Source organism: Maylandia zebra, linkage group LG8, assembly GCF_041146795.1.
Source record: "Maylandia zebra isolate NMK-2024a linkage group LG8, Mzebra_GT3a, whole genome shotgun sequence".
NCBI classification, from domain to species: Eukaryota; Metazoa; Chordata; class Actinopteri; order Cichliformes; family Cichlidae; genus Maylandia; species Maylandia zebra.
In genome coordinates this window covers 17,592,553-17,614,206 of record NC_135174.1, presented here as the reverse complement: position 1 = coordinate 17,614,206, position 21,654 = coordinate 17,592,553, and the positions used below count along the sequence as shown (strand labels likewise).

Below are 21,654 nucleotides of genomic sequence, written 5' to 3'. Positions count from 1 at the left end.
AAAATACATTTAAAAGCCCAATAATTTATGCCCTACTTCACATTTTCAAAACGGCATCCAGTTGGCCAGACTGGAGTCTTTGCTGGGCCGATTCTGGCCCCTGGGCCTTATGTTTGACTCCCTTGCCTTAGACCTTCATTAGACCTCTCATGCCAGTACGAATGCCATCCTGCAATTAAAAGCAGCAAACTTTGAACTTTGAAGTTAAGTAGATTTTTGCGAACCTGAGGTGTCGACACATTTCTCTGGGCTCTCGAGTGCGGAGGGTTTTTTCTTGCCGATGTTCATCAGGTTGCTGAACATTAAACCTGCTCCATATTTTTTCTTCACTGTGGAAAAGAGGAGGAGAAGGACGACAAATTGACTATTTTTTCTTTTTACACCCTCTCCTTGAACATGTGGAGCACAGCAGATAAAAGCTAAAACCCCACAGAGGAGCTTACCATCTTTGCTTTCTGGCGTTTCAGCATGGCTGTCTGTGCTGCTGCCGCTCTCTGAAGCCACAGAGTATCTCTCACTCAGCTCTCCCTGTGGATTCATGGCTATATTTTAGTCATTTTGAAATCTTATCAAAAGTCTCATCAAAAACATGATGTCTGATCACAACAGATCAATGTACCTTAGTACAAATAAGCCTTGGGGAGTCAGACACAGTGTGTTGGGGGTCACAGCTATCAGCTGGCTTGGGACTGATCTCTTGAATAACCTGGAGCAAAAACAAGATGTTCTCATTTTGATATTGCGAACAAATAAATAACCATCCAATGATCTCGAAAGCAAGCTACTGTGAACGTGTTACCTTCAGCCACTGCTCAGCCTGTTCTTTGCTCTGCAAGCCCAGGACAATGGTCTCCCCACCCACTGGAATAATCTTCAGCTTGTGCTCTTTCCTCTTTAACTGCTTCTCTTTGTAAACAACACTGCAGCCCAGCAGACTCACATCCAGCAGAGGTGTCTGCTCCTTGGAGCTTTTATAGCACTGAGAGAGGCAGAATCAACATGCAAGCTTCGTTAAAAATGAATTACTGTCCTTTAATTTTAGCTGCATGCTGACCAAAACAAGCTAGAAGGTAAATAGTAAATGTTGTCAACCAATCAGTGTTTAGAATAATCAGCAGATTTGTGTAGTTACTAGGCAGTCTTCTCAACCATAAACCATTACCTACCTATCTAACAGCAAAGTAAAAATTGGGTAAATTCCTGAATGTGTTTATTGATTTGAATCATATTAGAATAAAAGTTTTACAGTAGACTTTTTAAGAAAGTGAAAACAGCCACTCGTGCGAACTCCATGCTTTAGATAGCCTGTTAAAAAAAGTGTTCATAGGTAATTACCCTCTAGAATGCTCATTTGTCTTTTAATACCAAGAAAAATATAAAAATATAACAAGTCCGTTTCAGAGGAAGTTGCATATGCGTTGTCACAGATCTATTTCTTGACAGCTGTTCATTCAGCGCTTGCTATTAAGAATCTCTGGCAGCTGTCAGTTGAACAGTTAAAAAGTAAAGCCTACACACCGGCTTTCTAGCATACAAAATATTACAGGGACTATACACAGCCCTATTCTTTTTAATATATGGGCTAATTTGGTTTAGATTTTTTTTCTTCTACGTATCACAACACAATCATAACACGCAATATCATAACACAAAACCTCACTGCAGCGTTAATACAGTCGTTTACCCACCAGCAGATGATGGTCTTTGATAACGCAAAGCTGTTTGGCCCACTGGCCAAGCCATTTCTTCCTCCACAGGAAAGCGCAGATGCGAGCATCTTTCATCAGCTCAATAGACGCCTCTGCTGATGGCCACTGGTGCTGAGCTGATGACGACTTCTCTCTGGTCACTTCCTCCTCATCGTAGGACTCATATGAGCTGCTTACCGCCTCTCCATCATCTACAAAGGGCAAGCAAAGCTAAAGATTACGACACTGCATGGGCTACAAGGGATGAAAAATGGCAGGGCGTCGAAAGCAAGGATTAGGAGAAGCAAAATCTGTGCGATGAGAGTGAATGAAAAATAAAGTTAATCTCTGTTTTTTGGACCTTTGTGACTTTCTTGAATGGAGGAGGATTTCCTAAAGCATTGAGCAAACACACATTTTCAGTACTGATGGTAAGCAGACAGGAAAATGATGAAACAAAGTTATGATGAAAGGGAAAATAATAAACTCAGGAAATTGATAGTATGAGGCTGATTGATGATGAAACTGTTCCCTTACATGCACGGCGCTGATAAAACTGGACAACGAGCACTTTGGGGACATGCTGGCTTCCCAATTTGAATTTTGGATTTATGCAATCGCCTGCATTCATGCCACACAGACAGACAAACAAGTCCTAGCTACCCCTGGTGATAACAGCATAGACCACACTGTCAGAGCTGTACTCTCGTATCCAGGGCCCTGAGCGATGGCCAAAACAGTCCAGATCTAAATAATATCAAAGGAAACAGGAGGAAGAAAAGCAACATAGGGGAGATTGGACAGAACATAATGCCTTTGAATAATAATCATAGAAAAGATTACAAAAATAAATAAATCTTGTACATATTCATTATTGCATTCTCTTTGGCCAATTCACATATGTTTTCTTTTTCAAATGCATTCACGGGCCACTTCGTTTTTTCTTCAAAGCCGCCTTAAGTCTTTGTGGCATAGATTCAACAAGGTGCTGGAAACATTCCTCTGAGGTTTTTGTCCATATTGACATGATAACATCACACAGTTGCTGCTGATTTGTCGGCTGTATATCCGTGATTTAAATCTCTTGAGCCCTGGTGACTGAGGACTCCACCTGAGTACAAAGAACTCATTGTCGTGTTCCAGAAATCAGATTATCTGAGCCTTGTGAGATGGTGTGTTATCCAGTTGGAAGAAGTCATCAGAAGATGGCTACACTGTTGTCATGAAGAGACGGACATGGTCAGCAACAATACTCAGAAGGCTAAGGTGTTTAAATTATGGTCAGTTTGTACTAAGGGGTCCAAAGTGTGGCAAGAAAACATGCCCCGCACCATCACCACCAGCCAGAAGGATGGGTCTATGTTAAATTCTGAACCCAGCATCACCATTTCCAGTCTTCTTTTGTCCAATTTTGGCAACAATCAAGTCCAAAGTGTAGCAGTTTTCATTAATAGGAGTGAGACCCGGTGTGGTCTTCTGCTGCTGTAACTCAAGAGATGCTCTTCTGCATGCCTTGACCATAACAAGTGGATGTTTACTGTTGCCTTCCTATCATCTAAAAACAGTCTCGCTAGTCTCCTCTGACCTTAGTTAAGTATTTTTGGACAGAGAACTCCTGCTTACTGGATATTTTCTCTTTTTTAGATGATTCTCTGTGAACCCTAGAGAAAACAGTCAGCAGTTTCTGGAACAACCATGCTATCACTGATATTCACTTAAACCACCTTTCACTCCCATTCTGACATTCTGCTTGTTGCTTACCTAGGCGATGATTATACAGTATGACTAATAACAAACAACCACAGGCCAAACAGGACAGAATATTCTTTGCAGCTGTGGTAAAAATGTGTTTAGTAACAATTCTGAAGAAAAAGCTTCCAGTACTGAATAAAAAGCTGACATGTGTTATATTCGAACAATTGTTACCTAATTCTTTCCCACAGAGCTGTGAAACGCCGCTATTGCGCAAAAACTGGTAATACAGACTGGTTTCTTATAATTGTGGTGCGGGTCTTACCACTTACTCAGTTATTTGTTCCAGTACCTAGGCAACTCTTTTCGCTTTATTTTACAGCTCAAGCTAAAATGTTAAGCTAAGAAAAAGGCACAGCAGGTCTGAAATGTCTGTAACTTACATAGTTGAACTGAAACAATAAAAATATATCTAAATGAAAATGGTCTTAATTTAAAAGAAGTGATTGTAAAATTCAATTTAACAGCGTCAGAATTATGAATATACACTTAAAAAAAACTATTTCTGTAAAGAAGCAGTCTCAAATATTTTGTGGCACACACTCACACAAACACGAAGAATTGCTTTAAATAGGAAGGCTGCATTAAAAATAATACTGATATTCTTTGCAGTAGTATGAATTCATCACCTGGGGCTGTGCGATAGATGATACATCTAACTTTGAACACAGTTCTTACCATTGACAGTTTCCTCATAGGGTTGAGCCTCCTCATAGTAACTCTCTGAAGCGTCTGCACAGGCTGGAGCTGGTACTGGAGGCAAAGGGAACGGTTCCCGACACACCACACCCTGACAGATGAGAGAAAGATGAGGGAGTCAAAAACGAGAAAAGTACCCAAAAAAGAGAAGTGTGGGATTGTAAATGTCTGTGCTTTTTGTTCATTTAACGTCACCCCCAAACCTACTGTCATTATAGTTTCTAGACCAGTGGTAATTAAGTGCTCTGAACACACGCGCATACACATGCACACACGCACACATCGACATGTGTTATTCCCACAGGCTGAACATGTGGTTAATCCCAGCTGTCACTTCAGGAATAACTAGGGAATTCCTCGTGTAACCAAACCTCCTCTGACCTGGGAGGCAAGACCTGGTAACTACTAGCACGTTTGCCTTTAGGGAAGAGGGAGTGTTTGTGTGAGCAAGGAAGAAGAGAAGGGTGTCGTATATTTGTGTGTGTGGGTATGTGTGTGTGCGTAGGGGTATATATGTGTGTGTGGCTTTCCTGAAATCACTCAGCAGTCTGGCTTCACTTCTGTCTCCTGTGTGGTAAAGACTGTCTCCCCAACACTTAATGCTTGACTAAAATCAAAACCAAAACAAACACATCTGTCTCCAGTTGTGTTTTTGTTTTTTTGTTTTTTATATTTAGCTTCTTCTTCTTCTTTTTAATGAAGCTCAAGATTTTGCTCGATACATTAGACAGATGTTGCTTGTGCAGCATAATGGCTCCTGAATATTTACACTGTTACAACTGAGCCTCACTCTCTCTGTATCACTTTTCTTTGGGTAAATTAAGAATAAAGCTTGAATCAAAGCAGGACAAGCATAGCACTCTACTGGTAGCTACTGGTAACGCTCTCCAGGAGGATGGAAAAGCAAAGTCACAATAAACTTCTTAGTTCTTGTTAACAATTTAGGCTATTTCTACTTTGTGACTGACACAAAAAAATCACACAAAAAAATAAGATTTTAAAGGCTTATTAAATCTAAATCCACAAACCAATCAATGACATTGTGTGGTTAGACACATTAGTAGACATATAACAGTTAGAAGTTACACAGTAAACTAATCTAGCAGAAGATTCTATTCTATTCCTCTCTATTTTTATGGCCTCCAGGTGCTTTATACTATCAAGTAAAGACCCTAGAATAATAAAGAGAAAACTCTCTGTGAGCAAGCACTCTGGCAAGAGTGGAAAGGAAAAACTCCCTTTTAACAGGAAGACATCTCCAGAAGAACCCAGGAGGCTCAGAGTGCACTGCCCCTGGTTGGGGGTGACGTGAGGGAGACAGGATGATAGACACAGTGTGGAGCCAAAGTTATAATAACTGGTTAAATGTAGAGTGGTGCAGAAAGTTTGTCACTGCCATTTGTCAGTCTTATGGGCTGAACTTGCTTCTCTTTTGGCAGTGCACTGGTAGACCATATACAGTCCATCTACCTGCACAGAGCATCTGCTGTCACACGTGTCCAAAGTATGTGGTTCAACCAATCTGTGGTCTTGTGAAACTGAGCTTTGAAAATAAGGAAAAGCATCCACTGCAGCGCATGTCTATGTTTTCAATACTTTATTTTTGAACTTTAATGTTTTTTCAGACTTCTGCACCCTCGCCCCATTCTGGCCCACTTGTCAACCATTCGGCATTCAGCCTACGCACGGTTGAACAACGTGCCGTTTGGGTTTTTAGAGGAGAACATGGGAACGCATTTGCATTGCTTTTGCATTTGTGTTCAAAACTTCTCCCCAGGCTATGTAGGCAAACAGCTATGTAACCAGATATAACCATGGTAGTATAAAACAAGCATTACTAATCAGCATCTTTTAGGAGATGCTTTGAAACAGCATGTGGTGCCTTTTATTAAAACTCAGTCTTGTGGGAAAAGCTGTCAACTTCAAAAATGCAGGTAATTTGAAGACCATATTAATTAATCAGGTGTTTATTTTCACACTTTGAACAACCTTAAACCTTTGGACTCATGCATGATGTGTGGGGGAAGGACCTTCCAAGAAGGAAGAATTTCATCACTGGAAAACAGCCTCAATACCCTGAAGTTGCGACATAATCCTATGAAGTATCAATGGTGGCAATCAGAAGATGGCAGATATGCAAGTTTGGTCTTGGTGCAATCTGGAAATAAAATGACTTGCCCGCTTAAAAACTTCAGTAGCTGCCAGTGAAGATGCAATCTATGTATTCTTTTTCTTATCTCAGATAAACTGAGAGATACTGGAGTCAGACTTCCACATAAGGGTTATTCTTCTGAGGCAGTGAAGTTAAAGGAAGTTAAAAAAAATTACATATATCCCACTGTTTGAATTCTTTCACTTTCACTTCTACTTATTGAAATTAGTATACTTTAAAGCATTCTGCTTATTTTTATTATATTTACTTATTGTACAGCTTTCACATTCTCTGAAAGGTTGCAGTCCTTCAGCTGCTCTGTAAACAGAATAACTCAATATACCATATGATGAGAGTGTGAATGGTACTTTTAGTTGCCCCAAATCAGCCACGCTTAAAATATACAGAAACAAATGAGAGAGAAAGCAGTGATAAATTGTGTTTAGCGGTCACAAACCTGTGGTGGGTCTACAGATACCAGAGTGATTTACTGGTTCAGCTTAGAAACAGAACAACAAAAAATAAAAACACAGCCATATTTGTCTGTTTGTGTAAAAATCATTATTTCTGATGTGGGCTGTCAGTGACAGACGCAGCAACTCCCAGTAAACAGGGAATTCCCTGTTAGTGAGCTTTTCCCACCATATCACTTCAGTGAGCTAAGACATTTTCAGTAATCCATAGCAGATGTTATAATAACTGGCGTCATGTCACGGTCCGCGAGCAGTCACAGTGATGAAGACTCACTTGTGTGATTAGCCTGCATGCCTGAACATGGAGGAAAGCAGCCACTAAGCAATGTGTTGGCAGAAATGTTATCACGGCCGTTTAGGGAGGGTAACATCCCTTATACATCATGGAGCTATTTAAGATGCGTCATTATACAAGCATCAGCAAATGTGACTGTCAGTGTGTCATGAGACCTGCTCTCGAAAATGACCAAAATATATAAAGTCTATTTAAACACACAGGTAACTGATGCTGATAATAACTGATGCTGCTACAGGTATATTGGCTCACTTGTGCCCACATATTCTTCTGAACTTTCTTTAATTCGTAAGTGAAACTGTCAGTGTGTGTGTTTCCAGTTAGGTGATAAGCAGAAAAAACCTACCACGTTTTTTTGATAGCAGGAAATACTGAAGCAAATCAGCAACAGAAGAAGTTGTACTCTTGGTTTAAACACCCTACTATGAGGCAACAGTGATAACCACTGAGATAAGATGTTGGCATTACTAGGGTGTCTATTGACCATTGTTATTTTTAATCACAGGAGTTACATCACTCCTTCTTACTCGTTTATTTCTGTAAAATTATTATAACTTTATAATTTAGGTTGTAGAAAATGATGGAGGCAAAACTAAAATTAAGTCATGTAAACCCCCATTTATCCTAATTGCCAACAGGGGGCTTCAAAATTGAATTCAACTGTAAAGAAATCAATGAAAATATTTTAGATTTTTCCTGATTTATGATCTAGGTAAATTCTCTCCTCGTCAACTTATCATCTCAATTGCTATTTCCAAGTTAGATTTATGTTTATTTTGTATATTAATGTTACATTTACCCCCAGCCAATTACCCAAGTGGCTCAGGATCATGTCTCTTCTTCTTTTGCAGATGATCAAGCGGTGACCTCAAGAAAAACTTGCTGCTGAGTATCAAACTATAGGAATGAGAATTAGCACTTCCAAATCTGAGGCCATGATCAGAAAAAAGAATAGTGCACAAGCTGATTTTAAGACTCTCTAGGTCTGAGTGGAGATGGACATCGAAAGATGGATTGATGTGGGTTTTGGGAGCGATGTGAGCGCTGTACCATTTTTTTGTGATTAAGAGAGTGCTAAGGGAAGCACTGATCTTCCGACCTTCACCTTTGGCCGTGAGCTCTGGGTAGTGCCTGAAAGAACTGAATCATGGATACTAGCGTCAGATATGAGCTTCCTCCGAAGGGTGGCTGTATTCTTCCTTAGAGGAAATTTGTAAATTGAGAGGGATTCAGAGCCTGGCCACTACTCCACATCAAAAGGAACCAAATGAAGTGACTTGGACATATGAATAGGATGCCTCCTAGGTACCTTGTAGGTGAGGTCGTCTGAGCATGTCCTGCTGGGAGGAGGCCCTGTAGCAGATCCACGATACACTCGAGAGATTACATCTCTTGGCTGGTGTGGGGAGTGGAAGGTCTTGGCATAGAGTGTGTGCCCTGAGACTTGAGCCCAGATAAGAAAATTGATGGTGGATGGATGTTATGTTTAGAGTGAACAAACAACAATCGATTACGGGTATGACTATCTTGGTATTGACAAGTTTCTGCCATATGACAATGTGCTCTCAGTGTCCTCAACACTTAGATCCACCCCTCGCTGTTGATGCCCTGATTTAAAGTATTCAAGATGACCATGGCCAAAATGCCAAACTCAATCCAACAGGTGACAACATTGTGGCTATGTCCGTTTTTACATAGAGCTCATGGTTTCATAACCCATATATACTGCAAATAACAAGTCAAGAGAGTTAGAGACAAGCCTGGTCTAAGCCTTAATAATAGTTATATACAAAAGCAGTTAACAGGAATTTCCTGAGAAAGTTATTATTCTGTATCTCACTTCTCTCTCACTCTCTCACTGCAAGAGTGTAAACTTCTCCAGAGTTTAAAAAAAGTAGTCAAGAGTTAAGCATCTGCTATTAATTAAAACAAAAAGTCAGGCATTCCAGAGGAACCGCAGTAAGCCACCCCAGACTGCCCACCCACTCTTATCTCTATCTTTTTTCTTTTTCTTTTTACATTTCCTCAACTCCAAAAATATTAAATTGGCTTGTTGTCTGAGCCAAGCCTGAAGAGAAGCATAGTAAGCCATTCCAGGGAGGTGTTGCACTGGTGAAAAAGCATCAGGGACATGCCAGGTGTGTGTATCCATTCTCCCAGAAGACTTTGCTATTCTTCTGTCTCTAATAGTCACTTTAGCCCCTTCCTTTCACTTCTCTCACGCACAAACACACTTCTTCACCACAGAAACATCGACTAGAAGGGAAGAAATGAGGAGTCGGAGGATAAATAACAAAGCAATGAGAGAGGGTGGCGGGGTGTGGTGGAGGGGCTTTGAGTAAAGAGTGGGAAAAGAGAGCCCAAAAAACGAACAGTCAGAGGAACATGGAAAATCCCTGGTTCCCATGCCAAGAATTCGGTGCAGTGAAAGCACACACACACACACACACACACACACACACACACACACACACACACACACACACACACACACACACACACACACACACACACACAGTGTATCTGAAAGCCTGCTGGGAGCTCAATGTAAAAGGTGGTGATAAAAATTATCAGTTTGGTTTCTAGAGAACAGAGTTCAGGAAAAATCCCTGATCCTTTGCCTCTGTTACTTGTTACTTAGTAACTTTTTTGATTTAGAAATTATGAAATTAAAAATTTAATGAGTGAAAATAAAAAAGAAAAGAGACTATACGTTATCTACATGGCAGGAGGCAGAATGCAAAGATTTCACATGACACAAACTATTTGTTTTCCTGTTATTTTGCCTTCTTGGGAAAACTTTGACCTTTTCTAAAACCTTGATATTTTTGGTACCAGTCCCTTTTTTGCCAGCTTAATCCTTTTCAAGTTACCTACTTAAAATGTATGGCTGCAAATGGGTCTTCATGTGTAACATTTAAATAGCCATTTTAAACCAAGCTGGATTTAAAGGGATAACGTAATCATGAATAATTCAGTAAATACTTACTTTATGCTAGCCAGTCTTATTGCGGTTATGATAATGACCAGTTGCCGGCAGCCACATTACCGCTACAGTGCATGTCAACAGTTTTCCTTTCCCTGCCTGACGCTTGCAAGTGGCACAGCTGCTATCTATAGTCCATCTCTATTTTAAGACCATGCAGACAGGACGCAATGGAGCTCACACAAATCTTTATTTACCATGCAGCTCGAGGGAAAAAATGGCTATTCCACACTCGAGTCACACACAAAATAATTACTTGAGAGGCCGTTTTAGGAAGAACAGAGATCCTGGTTTAAGAGACCATGGAAATGCCCGAAGGCCTGGGAATCAACCGGGATATTCATGCCGAGAATGCGACCCTTGATCTGGAGAACAGAGAGTGCCAGGCAGGCTGGCTGAGAGTGAGGGTGGAGGACAGTTGGTTCACTGTGGAGCGGGCTTTTCTCCTTAAGTACAGCGACTATTTCTGTGCTCTTTTTCACTCTGGGATGAAAGAAAGTCAGCAAGATGAGCTCTACCTGAAAGGAGGAGTGCACGCAAGAGGTTTCCTCATTGCCCTTGCAGTCTGCAGGGGAGAGATTCCCACCATCAGTGAACCAGATGAGCTTGTCGAAGCGGTCGAGTGTGCTGCTTTTCTACAGGTTGAACATTTGGTCCTGCATCTTTGCGACATTATAGACTCGGACAACTGCCTTCTGCTTTACCATACAGCCTCCATATTTGGGGTGCACGCACTGTTTCACAATGCTGCACTCTTTCTTTGTGACACCTTTGATGATCTCAAGGATGAAGCAGAAAGTTCAATCCCCGAGGAGCTGCTGCAATACTCTCAAACTTTGTCCCCTTCTTCTTTTATTGCTATAGGGACCCATTCTCCTTCACTGGAGCTGCTGCAAGACTCCTTCAGGGTCGTTTGCTACCTCGACGAAAAAGAGGGGCAGTGGAAACATCTGACAGACCTACCAACTGCTTGCAGCACCTCCATGGCTGGAGTAGCAGTGGTTGACAATCGCTTATATATCGTTGGTGGGGTTTTTGGTTACAGTAAGGACACAGTGGACAGTAGCTTCTGCTACAACCCCGATTCAGGACTTTGGACTACTCTCCCAGGTCCCCAGCAACCCAGATATAATTTTACCCTTCTTGGGCACGGGGGTCAGCTCTACGCCATTGGTGGAGAGTCCCAAAAGAATATAATTTCCACAGCAGAGAGGTATGATGTTGTAAAAGGAGAGTGGACATTTATACAGCATGCGCCACGACCCGTAGCATCTGCAGCTTGTGCTGTCGCTAGACGACGGATATTTATTTGCTTCTGGAAGCCACCAGACACCACAGACATCTATGAATACGTACCTGTGAATGATGAGTGGAAGCTTGCTACCACACTGATCAGACCTCAGAGCTATGGCCACTGTATGGTAGCTCACAAGGACAATTTGTATGTGATGCGCAACGGGCCTTGTGACGACTTTCTTCGCTGTCTAATGGATTGTTATAATATCACAACAGGCCAGTGGACAGCTATGCATGGGCATTACATCAACAGCAAGGGAGCTCTGTTCACCGCAATGATCAGGGGGGATTCTGCGTTCACAGTGAAACACATGTTAACTCTTGTGTATACCATCACTGAAAATGGATGGAAGCCCCGTAAGCAGATGAACGGATTTCCAAAGAGTGGTTCACTGTGGACATGTTTACTCAGGCTTCCCAAGACGGGGCCAGTTATACCACAGCTGGATGCAGAAGGCAAGGAAGGAGAAATGCCTCTGTCAGACCTGTCTGAGGCATATCTGGAAGCTATACAGCACTTGTGAAATTATTGTACAACTGAAAAGTAAAACGTTTTTTGAGATTTTAAATAATAAAATAAATCCTCGAAAATACTGCTGCTAAATAATTCTGAAGGCTCCAAATGGACAAAAATTAACTTTATTTCAATGCATCCAATTCACATGCACTCTCACACACATGCTGACAAGCACTTGCACTGATTAACAACAGCTGCTACTGCAGTTTATAGTAGGGAGGCCACTGTGCATGTGTGTGAAGTTCAAAGGCACTGACGGGATGTTTTAAACCTTTTTCCTGAAGTCACACTGGGCCAATTCAGAAGCCACTGGTCTCCTAGTCAACATGAAACACAGTGTAGTTCCCTCTCACACACTCCTGAACAATCACCTCTCCAGTCTTGTAGCCCCATGGGTTGTTAAATACCTGCTTCTGAGGGAGAACACATTTCACGAAGCCTCGGCTTGCAACTCTGATGGTTGAGGGGAATGATTTTGGCTTGCATGACCACAGACGTTATTTGTGTCATTATATTAAAACTGCTGCAGCTGGGTTTCAATATCTGACAACAACCCATTAACTTACAGTACTTTTTACTGTAAGTTACAGTACTGTTTTTAGCACTACGCTTCTTAGTGATAGCTGTGCACATACTGTAACACAAGACCAAAATGCTGTCGGTTACATATCAATTTGGAATTTGTCTTCTGGCTTCTTTGGTATACAGTAGGATATCTTGATCACCACTGATTTGTTCCATCTACTATATTACTTCAGCCACTGACTTGGGTCAGTGCTATTAACATTCCCACAACCACAGTGGCAGAGACCCAAATATTTGTGCTTTTTAAGCCAAATCATTCTGCATCATTCTTCTGTTACTCCAATTATGGAAAGAACTAGTCAACACTTACTGTTCTGGGGGGTGGCAGGTCGGGAAGGTTCTTTTGTGGGACGGGGACACGTTTTGCTGCTTTTCCATTGAGCAGGGCATCTAATCTGTCATCTTGGTAACACAAGCAGAGAGTGGAAGGTCAGTATATACCAGGCATTTTGCATTTAAATTCATTTCCATAGCATACCAGAACATTTCAGGATAAATGAATAGCTGTCATCTTGCAAGTATAAATTCCACATATCCAGCTATCTCGGTTAAATATTAATGCAGTGGTATCCCCAACTAACACAATGATATAATCTTCATATCTATATCTATATATATATAGATATATATATAGCTTTTCAAACGTTGCAGTCAACCTGTTCATAACTGAGCTTTGAAAGTGCAAATTTACTTGTTTGTTCCTGCTGAAAGCCATGTTCTGTTAAACTAATCCATGGGTTCCAAAACTGTGAGCTGAGGCAAGTGAAAAATAAACATGCAAGAGTTTGCTGATGCTATCATGTTCACATCATTTGTGTAAGATTCAAAATATTTCCTTTAACAAAGTTAATTATTGATAAAAATGGTATGATGTAGGGCATGAGTTAATATTTTGCCTCTGAACGGGCATGCTAGAAAGAGTGTTGGCTATGTTAGCTATGCTAGCATTTAGCATGCAGATACGGAGTGATAACATCATATACAGTATGATAACAAACCTCTACACTGTCTTAAACCAAACTCCCCCAAATGTTAAAATACTAACAATGGTATGGCCACTTGTGGTGTCAAGCATTAAGTCATAATTTTGTCTTTTTTTTTTCTTTGTTTTATCATGCTAACCTAAACCATTTAGGATAATATTAGTAGGTCATTTTGATTCATGCATTTATCTTTCTTCTAATATTGTAAGATCTTTACCTTACCATATAAACCATCTTAAGGCAACTGTTTTTGTGAATTGGGGGTGTATATTGTGGCGAGCTCAGACAAGGAGGAGACGGAGGTATCGTTTGGTCTTGCTTCCCGTGAGCTAGCCAGGGAGCACAGCCGTTTATTAACATTTGCAGAAGAACACTGCCGCTAGCTAACTGCTCAGCGCGGCAACAACAACAGCAACACCCACAGCGCCCTCTGACCCCGGAAGGACACACCGTCGCAGCGAGAGGGCGAGAGGGCGTCACCCGTCACTATGGCAACATAAACAAACATGTACAAACAGAACCCCGAAGAGCCCTGACCCGCTACATAGCCCCCACCTAAGGGGTCAGTCGTCCCCGACGACCCCATTACCCCACACAAAGTCCTGCAAATGTCCAGGTGCCTTCTTTTGGCGCACTGGCCGGTCACGACCGGCGGGGGAAAAGTCACTCGGGTCAGAACATGGGGTGCCACCATCATCCCCTGCCCCGGCGTCTGCCGGAGCGAGCGGTCGGTACGGTGAGAGCCTGTCCCGGTGCAACACCACCATGCGCCCCGGCCCCGGCATGCGGATACGGTACACCACGTCTGTTAGCCGCTCCACGACCTCCGCCGGCCCTTGCCAGTGACTGCAGAGTTTGGGGGACACTCCTCTCTTGCGAACTGGGCAGTACACCCAAACCTTGTCGCCAGGCATGAAAACCCCCCCTCGGCACTTGGTGTCGTAGGCTCTTTTCTGTCGTACTTCGGCGCTGGCCTGGGCCTGGCGGGTGTGGTCATGAACCACCTGCAGCCGCTCCCTCAGCCTCCAGTAGTAGTCCATCTCTGGCCCACCATCAATCTCTGGCTCGGGGGGGGGGGACCCGAACACCAGATCCACAGGCGTCCAGAGCTCCCGTCCAAACATCAGAGCGGCAGGTGTGCACTGGCTGGACTCCTGCACCGCAGTCCGATACGACCAAAGGACCAGGGGCAGATGTCGGTCCCAATCCCGCTGGTGGCGGCTGGTGAGAATGGCGAGCTGGGTGGCCAGCGTGCGGTTGAAGCGCTCAACCAAGCCATCGCTTTGTAGGTGGAGCGGTGTGGTTCTCGTCTTCTCCACCCCCAGTCGCCAGCAGATCTCCCCGAAGACCTTCGATTCGAAGTTACGCCCCTGGTCACTGTGGAGCTCAGCCGGGACCCCAAATCGGGTGAACATCTCCTCCACCAGCTTCTCGGCCGTCGTCGTTGCGCTCTGGTCCGGCACCGCGTAGGCCTCTGGCCACTTCGTGAAATAGTCCATAGCCACCAACACATACCGGTTCCCTGACTCTGTGACGGGGAAAGGCCCTAGGACGTCCACTCCCACTCTTTCCATTGGGGCCCCCACCAAGTACTGCTGAAGGGGGCAGTGGAGCGTTGAGTTGGGCCCTTTTGTGCCGTGCAGGTGTCACAGCAGTGCACATGAAGTTCCACATCCCGTCGACAGCCAGGCCAGTAGAACCGTCCCCTGAGGCGGCGGAGAGTTTTGGCGTTCCCATAGTGTCCTGCCCCCACCGAGCCGTGGACCAGCTCAAGCACCTGCGACCGCAGCGACCGAGGCACCAACAGCCATCTCCGGTACAGGAGGCCGTTGTGGGTCTCCAGATTGTTGTGCTGGGAGTAGTAGGCCTTCACCTCGGGCTCCTGTCCCGACACCCCCGTCCAGGCGGGGCGTTGCGCCGCCTCCAGCCAGGCTCCCACCTGAACCAACGTCGCGTCAGCCTCCTGCTCCCGCTTCAGCTGCTGCGTTGTCAATGGGAGCCACCCCCCTCCTCCAGCCGTGGCCTGAGCAGTAGCCACCCCCAGCACCTCCTGGGTCCGCTCCTCCTGTCGCAGGCAGTAGCGGCACTCGACGGCTACGCAGGGCCGTCTGGAGAGGGCATCAGCGTTGCCATGCTGTCGACCTGGCTGATGCTGGATCTCGAAGTCATAGCCCTGAAGGACCTCCAGCCAGCGGGCCACCTGCCCTTCTGGGTGTTTGAAGTTCAGGAGCCAAGTCAGAGATGCATGGTCAGTGCGCAGGAGGAACCGGCAGCCGTGCAGATATGGCTGGAAGTGCCGCACCGCTAGCACTACGGCCAGCAGCTCCCGCCGGGTCACGCAGTAGTTCCTCTCGGCTCGCCCCAAGGCACAACTGAAGTACGTCACCACCCGTTCTCCAGCCTCGTCCTGCTGGGAAAGGACCGCCCCGACCCCTACATTGCTAGCATCAGTGTCCACAATGAAAGGTTGCCGGGCATTGGGGTAGGCCAGGACTGGGGCTCTGGTGAGGGCCTCCTTCAGCTGTGCAAAAGCCGCAGCACAGGTATCCCCCCAGCCAAACAGCTGTCCCTTGTCAGTCAGGTGGTGGAGGGGGCTGGCCATTGTCGCGAACCCTTTGATGAACCGACGGTAGTAGGAGGCTAGGCCCAGGAAACTCCGCAGTTCTTGGACGTTCGAGGGAGTCGGCCAGTCCCGGACCGCAGCCACTTTTGTGGGGTCAATGGCGACACCTCGAGCGCTGATCACATGGCCCAAGAACGTGGTCTCTCTCGCCAACAGCCGGCATTTTGCGGGGTTGAGCCGCAGCCCAGCTCATCGGATGGCACTCAAGACCTCGCTCACGTGAGACAGTGCACTGTCGAAGTCGCCACCGTGCACAAACAGGTCATCCAGGTACACAACACAGCGGCTACGAGGGATATCCACGAGCACCCTCTCCATCAGCCTCTCAAACGTCGCTGGCGCATTGCAGAGCCCAAATGGCATGACCCTGAACTGCCACAGCCCCTGTCCAATGGTGAATGCAGTCTTAGGCCTTGCGTCAGGGGCTAGCTCCACCTGCTAGTAACCGTTGCGTAGGTCGAGGGAGCTGAACCAACTGGAGCCGGCAACGTAATCTAGGGCCTCGTCGATCCGCGGCAGCGGGTACGAGTCCTTCTTGGTGACTGCATTGAGACGGCAAAAGTCCACGCAGAACCTCGGGCTGCCATCCTTCTTCCCCACCAGGACCACAGGTGCCGCCCATGGGCTATTGGACGGCTCGATCACCCCAGCCGCAGCCATCTCACGGATCTTCTCTTTCTCTACCTGCCGTTTTGAGAGGGGCAGCCGGTGTGGGCGCAGACGGATGGGCTGAGCAGAGCCGGTGTCGATGGTGTGCTGGACCAGACTCGTCTGCCTACAGTCTTTGTCACTGGTGGCAAAGATGTCCACGTTCTCGTCCAGGAGGCACCTCAGGAGGCCTACGCTACTGCGCTGCCAAAGGTCATCAACAGCCTCGATGGTCTCGGTCGAAGGAGGTTTGTCAGGCTGAGAGGCTGAGGCTGAGGCTGAGGCGAGTGGAGATGACCCGGAGCCACCGGCATCCAAAATCTGCTGAGCGGCAGCTGCCCGACGCCTGTCTCGTCTGGTCCCCGTTCCCTGCTTTTGGCCGCGCTGGAGAGCAAAAGTCTCTGCGCCAAGAGTGATAGCCAGCTTCACGGTGTCGACGCAGGCCCCCCAGCGGCTCAGCAGATCCAGGCCAATGATGCACTGGTCTTGAATGTCGGGGAGCCAGAAATCGTGCACCAGCTCTAGATCCTTCACTCGGATCCGCAACGGTTTATTCCCCCGCATAACAGTTTTCTCCCCCGTCACTGTCATCAGCTGGGTGTCTGTGGGCAACCAACCCTTCACCAGTGGCCCGGATGTTCCAGGGAGCACGCCAGGTCGTATCAGGGAAATGGTAGACCCTTTGTCCACCAGGGCCTGGCATGGCTGGTCCTCAACACAGCAGCTCAGGTAGAGTCCCTTGAGGTGCCCAACTCGGCCCACCACTGTGCATCGTCCTTGGAGGGGGGCAGGAAGCTGGAGCGGTGGTCCCCTCACTACACCGCTCCCTCCTTGTTTCCCTGAGGCTGCGTAGTTCTGGTCTTCGGGGATAGTGCTGGGCAGTCATGCGCCACGTGGCCAGGCTCATCGTACCGGTAGCAGCGGTCGGTCAGTCAACGAGGACGCCTCCGGGGCACCGAGGGTTGCAGCTGGGACATCTCGGCGACCTCCCCCTCCCCGTCGCAGTCTGTGGCTCTGATTTGGGGGTAGTTTGGGGGGGGGGGGGGGCACCTGCTGGTTAGGTCGTGAGGTGAGCACCGGCTCCGCCCTTACAGCCTCAAGGAGCGCCTCACGGAGGGTCTGAGGCATGGCCAGGCGGACGTGTTGGCGTAGTCGCTCGGGGAAAAGTCCTTGCAGAAAAGCATGCAGGCTAATCTCCTCACGGGCTGCTGCTGGAAACTCCGGGTAGCCACGACGAGCATACAGCAACACGTCTGCTGCAAAGGTGCCCAGGCTCTCCTCCGGTCGACGGCTCCAGTTGGTTAGCTGCTCTCTTCTCTGATCAGTGGAGTGCCGGTGCCTGAATCGCCTCTCGAGTGCCGTAGTGAGGGCCTGGAGCTCATGCTGCTCTGCCGGGGCTAGGTCAAGGAGTATCTGCAGTGCATCTCCCTCTAATGCTAGTGCTAGGTGTGTAGCAGTCTCCTCTTCGCTCCAGCCACTATGTCTGGCGGCCAGCCGCACTTGTGAGAGGTAGGGCTCTAGCGGGGTTAGCCCGTTGTATTTCGGTACCTTAACTGGCGTGGTAGGCATAACTGCTCGCGGCTGGGGGCTCGGCGTGTGGGTCGACAGAGGTAGCCCATGAAGCATTACCCTAGCATCTGTCGCAACGGGCCGCCGCCGCGGTGCGCTCGCGCCATCCGGACCCATCCGGGGACTTACATGGCCGCTCACATCCTCTCTCTTCAATCGCCGGTTTCCCAAGCGGGGAATGTTCTCCTCGACAGCTTGCTCCAGCCTCTGAATGTCTCTCTCCATTACGGCGAGGGTGAGCTATCCCACTTCTGACACCAATGTGGCGAGCTCAGACAAGGAGGAGACGGAGGTATCGTTTAGTCTTTAGTCACTATGGCAACATAAACAAACATAACTGTACAAACAGAACCCCGAACAGCCCTGACCCGCTACAATATTTAATATTAATATGAGGCCTAATGAGCGTGACAAAATGGCACAGCAATTTTCTCTTTAAGATCTTCTTCAGTGTCTTATATTTTTTTGGTCTCAAATGGGACCTTCAGAGAACATCCTTAAGCCAACTAGAGTTCATATATGTGTTATAAAAAGTCCCTGTCTGTACCTTTGCTCTATACCTTTTTGTATCATTACAAGAATAGAAACACGCTGATATGAACTGCAGCAAAAGCACTGCATTACCACAGGCTGCACGTGTACTATCACGTACACGTAAGATAATTGAACCAGGCTGCCTGTCGTTTTATGAGCAATGCTTTACAGTAAAAGAAAAGGTAAATAAATAAATAATGTAGCTCATCCTATTTTAACAAACAAAGTTCACTCCGAGTGTATTTCATCCCCCCCTCACATGAGTTTCTGTGGTAGACAGCGTGTGGCTTTGTAAGCATCGCTGCTGAAAATATGTGTTAACTCTAGTGCTCATTCAAACCACATTCTTTATCACTGTCCAAACAAAACAGGTCAGTCTCAGATGTTGAGGCTCTGCGAAGAAACAGACAGGAAATGGTGGGCGAGTGCTGAGGAGCTGAAGGGGCCACAGCTTGCAGCGGCTTATCATGTCTGTTCAGTTGAAAGTAAACTGAGCATGAGATGGAAATAGTGTAACAACTATGCGCCATCTGACCTTCATGGATAAACGCAAAATTACACTAAAAGCCCTTTTTTTAAAAAGAAGGAAAAAAAAGGTGCTTTCTTTGTTTCATATTCAGAAAAATTTACTCTGAAATGAAGTCATCATAACAGGATTATGTAAGTACAGTAGGTAATTTGTAAGCAATATGAATATTAGCTACACTAACGATATATAATACAGACATGACGAGCTTTTGCCAGAAACCTTTTATGTTTAGATTGGCGACCTGTTCTGTCGTTTATCCTGATAAAAAATAAGCGGAAGAGAATGGATAGATGGATGGAATAATCCAAGAATAGATGGATGAAACCTAAAGAATGACAAGGAAATGTGAAAATGTGACATTCAACTCTGTGAGGTTGCAAACTTTGCCTTGATCTAAATTTGTTCGCATGCAAAAAATCTACCTAGTTTACCATCTTAGTCAGCAGTTCTTTGGTTTTTACTGGCATGCGACACCGTGTACTGCTGATGCAATGCCAATGAATGGTGGGTGAGTTTGGTAGGTATGTGGTCGGAAAACAAAGAATAAGATTAACTGAAACAGATGCCACCAATTATGAGAATTGATATTCATTCTTTTTTCAAAGTATTGAGCTTTATGTCAAATAGATTTTTACACCTGTTAGTATAATAATTTTTAAAAAAAAAAAGAACCTGCTGGAAAAGTCAGCAGTGGCTAATAATTATTGGGATATTTGAGCACAAACTTTTATGAAAGATTTCAGTTTTGTATGTGACATTTGTCTTAATTAGTTGAGCTTGACTCAAACATTGTTATAAAACTATGTCAGTAATTCCGTGTTAAGCCTTTCGTTTATTAGCCCTAATTTTCAACAGAATAACATCTTTAAATATTATTGTTTGAAGCCTGTATTTTTTAGGCGTATACGAGACAATTCAGCACAAAGAGTCTGTGTATGTGTGAAGTTGTAAAATTAGTAATTTGTGGGTGTTTTCTTGTGCTAATCCAAATGTATGCAGTTGTTTTTTGACAGCTGACGATGCCTTATTGACGTAAAATTTTTGCATTGTGGATTACAGTTCAGTGCAGTGAAGGATCAGTTTGTTCCATAATCCAGTTTGCACAGTGCTTAATTGAACAAACCAGAAATCGAGAGCACAAGAGATTTACATTGTACATAAGATATTTGAGTGGACATAACAGTTTTTATCAACCAAAATTTATTTAACTAATTTGTTATCTATTAACTCATATTACTGTTATATTATTCTTTCACTTTCCTGGTTCACTGTGTACAGAATTTTGTAATACAATATGGTAAAGTAAGCCAAACAGCCTGGTAAGACTATGAAGTCATTAAAAAATGATGGTGCTAATACGCAGATCAGTCTGAACAGTGATATAAGCAATTTTGGACAGATGCGGCCAAGGCAAAATGGGATTGAATATCTGCTTTAATATATTTTAGGCGAGTGTTGATGATTTATTTATGCACAAAGAGTATGTGCATGTATGTACACCTCAACAATTGAGTTTCAATGTACAAGCTGGAATGTGGAACAAACCGGTGCTTCGGTGCGCTTAACAGTTTACACGTTTTCATTCAATCTGCCATCAAACATTTACATTTGCATTTCTTATTATACAATTTCCGAAGCTATACTTACATATACATACAAAAACCACTAAGTCATTTTCAAAGTTCAAAGAGCAACATTTAAAACTCACACCTTTACCATTTTTTTCTTTTCCCGGAACGACTTTGTTCATGTAGATATACTCCTCATCAGCACCTGTAAACAGAGACAGCAGAAGGTGATTAACTGCTGACAGCAGTGCACTTTTGCATAGATGTTTTTGCTCTGTGGTTAGCTACCACAAACACCTTTATTGAATTTAAGCAAACCTTACAAAACAACAAACACAAATGCCAAGAAAATATGAGCTTATGCACAGGTATTTTTGTCTTTTTTACTGTTTAACGCTTGCTTTGAATTCCCAAAGTTGATTTTTTTGATTTGGTTGAATATATTCACAGTGTGACTTAACTGCAAACGATAACACGGAAAGAATGCATATTTTGCTTTCCCTTGAGACAGCTGATGGGAAAATCTGATTCCACCTTGGTGCAAAACAAACTTCCATCGTGCTTGTCAAAAAGAAGTCCAGGATAAAAGGGAAACTTCACCCAAACAAGTAGTCCATTGTGCACATAGATAGGGCCACTATTCACACCCACTCTTACCGTGGCAAGCATTCATCAGGCATTAGTCAGAGTACTCCTTGCCTGCACAGATACAGCACTGTGTCACGTCTGTAGCGGAAGTTTTACATTGCTTTTTAAT

General features: G+C 44.9%; 2 protein-coding genes across 3 annotated transcripts in view; one reads left to right on the top strand and one right to left on the bottom strand.

Moving 5' to 3' along the window:
- The window catches only part of afap1l2 (actin filament associated protein 1-like 2), a 46,498-nt gene that overhangs the window by 5,918 nt on the left and 18,926 nt on the right, over nt 1-21,654 (bottom strand). Inside the window, exons 3-10 of one of the 2 annotated variants that reach the window (XM_004567501.5) lie at nt 21,040-21,102; nt 12,754-12,845; nt 4,119-4,230; nt 1,689-1,900; nt 800-979; nt 620-706; nt 444-528; nt 225-329 (exon numbers count right to left, since the gene is read on the bottom strand). In XM_004567501.5, the coding sequence (XP_004567558.2) occupies nt 225-329; nt 444-528; nt 620-706; nt 800-979; nt 1,689-1,900; nt 4,119-4,230; nt 12,754-12,845; nt 21,040-21,102 (936 nt within the window). The remainder of the gene's footprint in view (nt 1-224; nt 330-443; nt 529-619; nt 707-799; nt 980-1,688; nt 1,901-4,118; nt 4,231-12,753; nt 12,846-21,039; nt 21,103-21,654) is intronic. The other variant, XM_076887510.1, reaches the window with a different exon arrangement.
- On the top strand, nt 10,169-12,759 carry LOC101475614 (kelch repeat and BTB domain-containing protein 13). Its single transcript, XM_004567498.4, has one exon. The coding sequence runs from the start codon at nt 10,348-10,350 to the stop codon at nt 11,863-11,865; it is 1,518 nt and encodes a 505-aa protein (XP_004567555.2). The 5' UTR covers nt 10,169-10,347; the 3' UTR covers nt 11,866-12,759.

Bases quoted from the DNA above. Each gene is read 5' to 3' on its own strand.
- LOC101475614 (XM_004567498.4), top strand. From the start codon at position 10,348: ATGGAAATGCCCGAAGGCCTGGGAATCAACCGGGATATTCATGCCGAG.